The sequence below is a fragment of the Pterocles gutturalis genome, unplaced genomic scaffold (assembly GCF_000699245.1).
Source record: "Pterocles gutturalis isolate BGI_N339 unplaced genomic scaffold, ASM69924v1 scaffold44562, whole genome shotgun sequence".
NCBI lineage: Eukaryota > Metazoa > Chordata > Aves > Pterocliformes > Pteroclidae > Pterocles > Pterocles gutturalis.
The window spans coordinates 28,320-37,773 of NW_010111809.1; the positions used below are offsets into that span (position 1 = coordinate 28,320).

The window sequence follows — 9,454 nt, forward strand, 5'->3', positions numbered from 1 at the left end:
TTCAAGCATGGATAAAGCCTGAAAGAGTCTGATAACAAGGCTGGGGAAAAAAAAAAATTCTCTAAGCTTGAGTTCTGCCAGACAAGCCTTTTATTCCCTCCCTCCTGGCCATTCGCATTTTTGATGAGCGATATTATTGCTTAAGGACTGGAAACAAAAGTGACTGGACACAGAACAAGGCAATCGGAAGCCTTAGGCAGGGTTTACTCTGGCCTCCCCATTTTGTACTCCTCGCACTCACCACTTGCATTTCAGGAGGAATGAAAACTCCAGCGGCAGGCAGGAGCACAGGCAGGCACACGCTGACCAGTTTTTCATGTGGCAGCTGGCTGAGGGAGTCTCTGTTGATTATTAACCCAATATCCATTAGTGAAACATCTTGCCACAGTCATTTCATACAAAGTTTTATTCTGGAAGCAAAATGGAGGTACGCAACTACTCTAAACTGAAACCCTGGAGCCACATCCCTTTCATGGGTTTTTTTCCTATTACAAGTTCCTTGATCTGCTTTCCCATTGCAAAGCCAGACTGGAGCATAATGCCTGGTAATTTCTGAAAGGCGCTAAACAAAACCTCAGATTTTGTCTTCTACATTTGGTACACTGAATGGCAAGAGAAGGGACCTGCCTCGCCGAGGCAAACACACAGCTCCAGGAAGCAGCAATCCCAAAATACAGTTTTCTAGCTTTAGTGGTTTATTTCAGAGAGCCCATTTCAGGTGAGTTACCAACCACATACAGGGGTGATGGTCTCTGCAGGTCTCTAAAGCTGCACTGCTCATTAGTGCTGCAGCTTTCCAGCCCTTCCAGGACAGTAAATCCATATACTCTCTTCCTTCCTCCCATGTAAGCAACCTCAGTGCTTTCAGGCTCAACAGACAGTCTTCATTTCTTATTTAGAATACAGCACACAGCTGTAAAAGTATTTTTAGCTTCAGTCCCATCTCCTGCTACAACACAGGACCTCCTTCAAGGCCTCCTCTCACCAGTGAAGTATCATAAATTCAGCCAAAGGAAAGGCATAATCCTGCTCTCTTGCCAGCTCAGCTACTTTCTATCCGCCGGGAGAGCATCCGTTATACAGACTGTATATATGCTATTGCTTATCTAGTACATCCTGTCTCTTCCACACTTGCCTCCTCCCAATCCTCTAGTCTCCATGTGCTTCCTCTTCGTTTTCTTCCTCATCCCCATAACCCAGTCCCATTTCCTCAGTATTTTCCTCATCTCAGCCTTATCAATTGAGCTACACAGGAGACTCATGAGAAGCATGTGAAAATGACATCCATGAAAATCAGCAATTTCAAATCCTGCAGAACAATTCCCTTTCTTGCTCATCAGATTAAAAATACGCCAAACAAGGCGGCTGTTCATCCAGTGAACACAGGCACAACTGTTTGTCTAGTGGGAAGCGCCTTTCAAACCCAGGCACTAAAATGAGACGCCGAGTCCCACTGTATGGTACCAGAGAGATCATGATGCCAAGCCCAGAGTTACGACAGTGATGTTTGTCGTGTCTCCCAGCATGTGCACAAAGACGTAATATGAATAAATTGCAAGAAAAAAAGCACTTCTCATCCTGCAAAATAAGCACCTGGTACTAGGGTGGGGTAACACCCCCAGCCACCCAAAATAACACCTGAAATAATCACCTTCACAGCACGGATTACTGGTATGAGGACACAGGCCATCACAGAAGAAACAAGCACATCCAAATCACAGAATCACAGAATCACAGAATGTTAGAGATTGGAAGGGACCTCGAAAGATCATCTAGTCCAATCCCCCTGCCGGAGCAGGACACCTAGATCAGATCACACAAGAACGCGTCCAGGCGGGCTTTGAATGTCTCCAGAGAAGGAGACTCCACAACCTCTCTGGGCAGCCTGTTCCAGTGCTCTGTCACCCTCACTGTAAAGGTTGGTCCAGGGCCCTCCTAAAGTCTTCTGATTTATTGTACGATGAGCAACAACTACAAAATAATTCCTGACCCATCTCAGGGCAGGCTGCAAGCCCAGCGCAGAGCCGGCAGCCCACAGAGGATGCAGAACACATCCTGTTTGAAAAAGGGAGGCCGCAGACAGAGCCACATCCGCCTGTCCTTGCACGGATGAGACCTTACAGCGCCAGCGCAGGTGGATGCTGTGAGAGCTCAACATCCCACTCTGTCAGGCTTGCGAGCATGCAGACAGGCCCTGAAGTGAGGGAGGTTTCTGATCTGAGGGAGACGCTGGGTTCTTTCCCGAAACACTACCAGATGTAGCTTCCTGCAATAAAATAATAATAAGAAATAAATCTGTACCTACCTCATTTATCTAGAAACTGGTACCAGAACAGCTTGCCATTGGCAGCTTATGGCCTATTAAAATACCAACCACCATGCAGTGAGACCACAGGCTCCCGAGGGCATGCAGGAATTCCTCAGAAATACAGCTACAAAGCTGGAGTCAACACTGATGGGAGCACAAAGAATAAACAGACTGGAAGCCATTTAGGTTTTCCCCTGTATTTCAGAAATAAATACATTACTTAAAGAAGGCAGAGGAAGCACCCTCTCCTACCTCCCTTTGCACCCGGCCAGAGCTGATGGTATTGCCACCCTGGAAATCAAGTGGGCCACAGTCTCAAAGTACAACGTTTATTTCCAGTAAGTAATTTTTTGAGCCAAGGGCTGCTTAAGTCACACAGATAAGGCTGTTGCTAAGAGTTAGCTCTCAGAGCAACGCCAGCTCAGAAGTGGCAATGAGGGCGAAGTTTGAACGCTGGCTGTGTCCGAACATATTTACTGATGCTGTACACACAGTGTATCAGATATGGAGCTTTAGATTACAGCTTCTGGTCAACGAAGCAGCCCCTGCCTGAGCAACAGCAGGCGCAACAGGAGTCAGAGCATTAACAGAGACCATTCTTTACTCAACAGGATACAGCCCTCGTGGCAGGAAAGTTTTAACGTAATTCTGCCCATCTTGCGACAGGCTCCAATGCGGTGACCGATGACAGGAAGAGGCAAGTCCAGCACAAATCAAATCAACCCATCCCAAAGCCTCTGCCCTCACACCCTGCAGGTATAGCAGCCAGAGCCCAGAAAAGGTAAAATAAATGCTCTGTAAATTCAAAAGTGCAGTTTAAGGTGGTTTGTACCGGGGACCTCGCAGTGCTGTATCACTTCTGTACTTTTTCCAACACCCTCAACCTGCCAGAGGTTAAACTTGATTCAATGCTTCTGCTCTCACAACTTTCACCTACATTTTCTCACCTTTACAGTCTAGTTTCTCTATATTTGTTTCAGAATGCAAGCAGTGCAACTAATATTATCTTGAACTAGGTTATATTTTATTGCAAATCACTTCTAGAGGCTGTATTCAAACGCCTCCCCCACTAACACCCTCAGCCTGCTCCTGAGGCTGCAGCCAGGAAAGAAGGATGTTAGCATGTGAAGCTGCTCTGGAGCACTAAAACTGACTCTCTTGATCTGTATGTCAGAAATATATTTATACATAAGGAAGGTCTACATTTTCAGACATGTTTGCAACAAAAGCACATTTAAAACATGTTATCACACCCCATGCTCTTGCAGAGGACAGAGCCAAGCGCAGGTTGTCCTAAAACATGGAACTGGGAGAACAGTTTAGAGCCACATCTGATTTCCTTCCTCTACTACACCCTGGCAATCCCACTCACATCAAGAGACAGAACTCAGCCAGCGATCCTCTCCTTTCACTACAGCTAGTTTTCTTCCCCTCTTGGGGATGCTGACTCTAGAATAAAAAAAAAAATTAGGTAGCTAAATAGTTTAAGACAGACAGTGGTGAAGATTTAGATCTCAGCTGGGCTGAATCAGACCTTTAGTCTCTGATTAACCAAACAGTTAACAATTTTCCAGTCTGGAAGAGTCAAACATGGTGAACCTAGCTATCTGAAGGATCGTGTAACATCAGGCACAGGGACTATTTACTTGAAGACAGTGGATTAGCTGATATCTAACTCTCACCACCGAGACTCAGCTGCATTTCAGAGGTGGGATGTCTTGCACCTCCCTTCACAAAGATTTCTGAATCCAGAACACCAGCCGAGTGTCAGCAGGGCAATGCTTCTGCCCCTTTATTTATGTCCTACAGAAACGAAAAGGTTCTGTATGCCACAGACATAATGATGCTTTGCATCCTGCCAGCTGAGGAAAACACGTAGCTTTAGGTCTGTACCTACGTAAGGACGACAAAGCCATACGCACACAAAATCTGACCGCAGTCCCCAGGGAGCTATTGGTATGAGGTGCCTCCACAAATATCAGCATTTCCTTTGACTTTACACACACAAAAAAAAGTGCAGGAAGTGGCCTTTCACACTTACTCAATTAAAACCTTCTCAGTTCAGGCTACAGCACTGAAGTACTTCAAGGCCAGACCACCCCAACAGGGTCAGCTCCTCCCAGCCCAAACCCACCTGCAAACAGCTGCTGGGCTGCAGAACACAAACTGTGTCCCACGGTTTGAACTGGTGCAGGAGTGCCAGGATCAGAAAACCAAGCTGAAATGCTGAACACGCTTGGGAACACACAGGAAATGCAGCCCGAGGTGCTTTCAGAAGACAATGAGGCAGGTGGGAAATGCGCTCAACGTTGCTCAACTCATGCAAAACAGTCTTTCCTCTACCAGGGGCTTTCAGAGTACAATCCCTTCCTTCAAATGCAGAAATATCAGAATGAAACTGTTGGCACGCTAACAGAACAACGTAGGATGAAGTGTCAGGAGTCTGTGGATAACACCTGGCTTTCCACTTCCTTCACATCATGTACCGGCAACGCTCGCTGCCAACACGCAGCCAGAAATCAATCTGCACGGAGGTAAAGAGCATCTGGCTGTCACTCAACATTAACTGACACTTTAAGCAGAGAAGGGGGGAAATTTAATCAAGTCTTCCTCTTCTATGATACCCAAATATGTACACGTACAAACTACAGCAGCCTGTAGCTTTAGGCACTCATTTGGACATCCAGGCTCCTGCCTGCATCAATCCATGGATCCGAAACCTCCTGATAAGCTTATCGTATCATCTCTCGAGGAACAAAGACGCACACCCCTGCAAAAAGCTTCAAACGGGTACAAAACGCAACAGCCCATCTGCTTCACAAAAATGGTTGCCATGAATACATCCCTACCGCTCTGCGCCTGCTATTTTTAAAGATACTTGGGAGGCAACTGAATTCACTGGTGGTTGTGCTATTTAAGTATCTGGATTAACACTATTCAAGGAATATACCAGTACTTCTCCACGGGGAAATACAGTGCCTGCCTGGCCTACACCTCGCTCAGATGCTTCTTCAGAAGACAAACTTCTGTAATCCAACAGAAGGGTGATAAACCCACACACAATAGATGGCTTTCACATAGAGCACTGTAAACTGAAACGGGTGAGCCTTATCCTCAGAAGCCCCATCACAGCGTAAGGAGACTTCACAAAGGGAGGGGAAAAGATGAGCAAAAGGAAATTTACAGCTGCAATTTTAGTCACTAAAATACCCACAGTCTAACTCCAGGCCTGGGCACAGCAACTGTGGAAAAAGGGTACCTGCCTGCAAGAAAAAAACCAAAACAAAACCACAAAAAAACCCCAACAAACCAGAAACCCCAAGAGAGGCAGATCCCCAATGCCGAATGTGCTGACAGGACCTGGATCTTTTCCAGAGTGCCTTGAATGCCTAAGAGTGTTAAGTCTTACTGCATTTCAGACAGGTCCCCCTCCAGCCAGGCTGCCTGGGCAGAGGACGTGTGAGCAGCTCTCAGCCCGGGAGGGGGGTCCCAGCCTGGGGTGTGCCCCACCAGACCCACCGCACCGGGCTGCAGCAGGTACCTGCCTCCCACTGCTGCTCCGCTCACAGGTCAATGTAACTCGGTGCCATCTACCAACTCCTTGGATATATCACATCCCCACCTCTCGCCACAGACAGGCACAAGCTGCCAAGTAAGTCAATTGTAAATAACCTGAAAAATCTGTCTCTGGAGATTCTTATCTTCTCAGACAACACTCTTCTTTCCACATCATGGGTCACTTAAGAAAAAAAGAACACTGATTTAGTGTGCCCTGTGAAGGGTTCCTGTACCTACTTCTCCCCCCCGTTTACAGACTCCAAAGGACGTGGGACACCTTGTTCAGACCAATTCTCTGCAAACTCACAGGCAGAAAGAGCTACTGGTCTGCTTGATTCATAGTTGCATACCTCCCATTGCCACAGACCACAGAAGAAGCCCAAATCGATTGCAGAGCAAACACCAGACTTTCTCTTCACACAAACAGCTCACATCAGATGACCTGACAGACATTACAACCCCAAATGCAACCGTTTTTGGAAGTGGTCGATTTCAGAGAAACACCCACAGGTCCTAAATAACCTATGGACTAACACAACAGGGACACAGCAACTCCTTCCCTTGAATCTTTCCCCAGATTCAAAGAGTATCAAAAAGGTCATAGAAATGACTAGAGGAGCGTAAAGCAGAGCCAAGACATGATTTGGGAGCCTCTCTACATGGTAACTCTTCTCCTCACCGTTCCTGGAAATTCATCCCTCCTGAAGTTTCTCTAACTGTAACGGGGGAAATATTTGGAAAAAGTCAAATGACTCAATACCACTGAGACCCGTAACTTTTCCAGCAGGAACAGGTTTCCATGTGCTTTCAGTTAGAGCACAGACAGGTTAGGGGAAAGGCAGCAAACCCAACAGCCTACTTCCCCTTTGCTCATTTATAAGCAATCAAGGCGGTTGAGAGTAATGGATGTGTTTGGTTTAAATTACAGACGATTTCGCTGCTGGAACACATCTGCAACACACCGCGCTGAGCGAACTGCTGAACCCCAGCCAGCTCAGAACACAACCCAAACGGCTGGCAGCAGCAGCAAACCCTGGCAACGGCTCCTAGAAGCTGCTTGCAGGTATGAGAAGGAGAGGGAGATCAACATTTCTCAGCAAAGGCTTTTCCTGAGACACCCTCCAGTTCAACTCATTATGACTCCTGGAAGCAGAGGGGTTAATTTCTTCCCAAGTTCACATACTGTTTGAATTCCTTAGATAAGCTGCTTCCACTAAACCCAAGGATCTGGCCTCAGGGGAGAACACTATAAGGAAAAACTCTTTTGATAGATTTTCTTCAAAAGAGAAATTAATTCAAAGTCCATTATTTGAGGTATTCCACACCCACGCCTTCTACAGACTTCAGATGAGGTTGCACTGTGCCTTTGGAAGAAAAACCAAGCTTTGAGCAATGCCCTACCACTTCTACTTGCAAGACATAAATGTTTTACGCTTGCCCAATAAAACCTTCTCTCTTGAGATGAGAAAGCTCAGTGTGCAGCACCACAAAGACGAAAACCAGACCAAACCAGGGTTTAGCTCTGGGATAAAGCAGTTAACAGCTAGCACAAACTAATCCTGTACCTTTAAAACTGAGCAGTCACTCAGGAAAGCAAAAAAACAAGTTTTGAAAGCCACTGAAGGCTTCCTTCACATCTTCAGGCAGAAATAAAGCAAGTTCGGGCTGTTATGGAATTCACGTTTGCATACTGCTGGCGATAAGCATAGCTGGAAACAAAGCAAGTTTTTATTAGCAATTAGCAGCAGGAGTGGGGACAGACCTGCCTGAAGGAGTCAGAGAAATGCCAATACACACAGCAGAACAACCTTATAAGGTGTGCTGCAGAATGATCCCAATATGACAAACCACATTAAAAAGAAAATACTGCAGCTATAAACTTGAAGATGCAATGGCATCAGTTCAAGGAGATAAAGTTGTCAGTGTTAAAGACACAGTTTGGCTCCAGGCAGCAGTTTTCCCTTGCACAGCCATTTGCAATGCAAAGCAAGCTACTTCCACTCTTACCGAGAACTGTAATTCGGAAGCAAACGGGGAGAGCAAAGTTGGGAAGGGTTGATTTGCTTAGATACAGTTTTCTACAGAGTTGCATTTCAAGTCAGGCATGAAAGCAATATAGCACCGGGTCTGAAATAGTGTGTGAGAACTCGGGTAAGGAGGGCACAAAAAAAAAAAAGAAGAGAGTATTTCCAACCACAAACCCTAGTCCTTTTCAGGGGAGTGACCTCCCGCTCACTCCCCACATCTCTGAAAAATTCAATCCAGCTCTGATCAGCCACCACCACCCAGGTTCAGAGTTCTCCAGCTATTTCATTCTCTGGAGCAGGGGAAGAATGTGGCATGTGGGGCCCTACAAAAGACCTATTAACATCCCACCAAGGGGTAGGCAAGTGGTAGCCATATGCTAAACCGCTCAAATGAAGAATAACCAGGGAATGAAGCACAGCCAGGAAGCAAGTCTGAAAGCAGCTTCTTACCTGGTAGATAGGCTAGCAAAGTCTCCTCCATCCAGCAGCCTGATTTTGCAGAACAGAACCCCATTCACAAAGGGGACAGCAGTCAGCTCTTCTAGAGTGAAACTTGTCTGAAATTTGAATTTCTTTTTCTTCATCAGGAAAGCCATGGGCAAATTCAATGTGGAAAGCCCAGGAATTCCAAACAAGATCAGGGAGGAGCAGCAGCTCAAAACACACACAGAGAAGCAGAGGAATAGCACTTGTTCCAGGAGCACAAGCAGGGAGTAAATTCCAGTTCAGTTACAATGACGGCCCAGCTTCAAACACACAATTCTCTTCTCTTTGGTGGTCGGATCTGGCTGTGGGATCATTGCCACGGCAGGCTTCAGGTGAGGAGGAAAAGGTCAGAATAAATCTCTGCAACATCTCCAAAAGAAAAGAGAGGGAAAGAAGTGGTCTCAGCTCCAGACCAGCAGGAGCTGTCCCAGTTAGAGGCTGCAGTGCTCCGTCTTCAGCACAACCCCTCCAGAAAGCATCTCTTGTGGAAAGTCATCTTGCGTTTCTGAGGAAGCCTTAAGTCTGCGGGGAGCACATTCAGAGAGCTTCCAGTTTCTATCTCCTCCTCTTGTGCAACTACTTGATAGAGGTCTTTGGGTCAGCCTTTGGGAGGGAAATGAGTAAATTAGTCCCAGCCAGTCTTGGGCTCCTCCTCCTCCTCTAAAACCTGTTTGGATGGGTAATATTCAGTCCAGACTCATACCAGTCTTAAGAGGTATGGCCCCAATTAGCCTGGCCCCAACATCCTCTTTCCCCTTTTTGCCTAGAGCAAGCTTCACTGTTGTCATCCCCCTCGTAATTTCTGTTTTGCAAAGCAGCTAATAAAAATCTGCTCCACAAAGCACTTTACAGAGCAAGATCCATCTAAGATGTAGTCTAACAAGAGTAAGCAAAAGCCCTCTCAAGAGAGGCAAAAATCTGTTTTCCTCTTTTTCCAAGCAGCCATAAGTGTTAGCACCTGTATCTTATAAATGGAGAAAGCAGCACAGAGGAAATAAAAGCAGCCTGCTCCAGATTACACAGCATAATAACCGAATCAGGTCATCTGGCTGTCCAATAGCCAGGCCCACCGAGT

The 9,454-nt window shown here is 46.3% G+C and overlaps 1 protein-coding gene across 1 annotated transcript in view; it reads right to left on the reverse strand.

Annotated features, from left to right (window-relative positions):
• The window catches only part of FAM102A (family with sequence similarity 102, member A), a 31,946-nt gene extending 22,968 nt beyond the window's left edge, over positions 1–8,978 (reverse strand). The window contains exon 1 of the mRNA XM_010073835.1: positions 8,344–8,978. Coding sequence (XP_010072137.1) covers positions 8,344–8,489 — 146 coding nt within the window. The 5' untranslated portion in view covers positions 8,490–8,978. The remainder of the gene's footprint in view (positions 1–8,343) is intronic.
• Between the last annotated feature and the right edge of the window lie 476 nt (positions 8,979–9,454).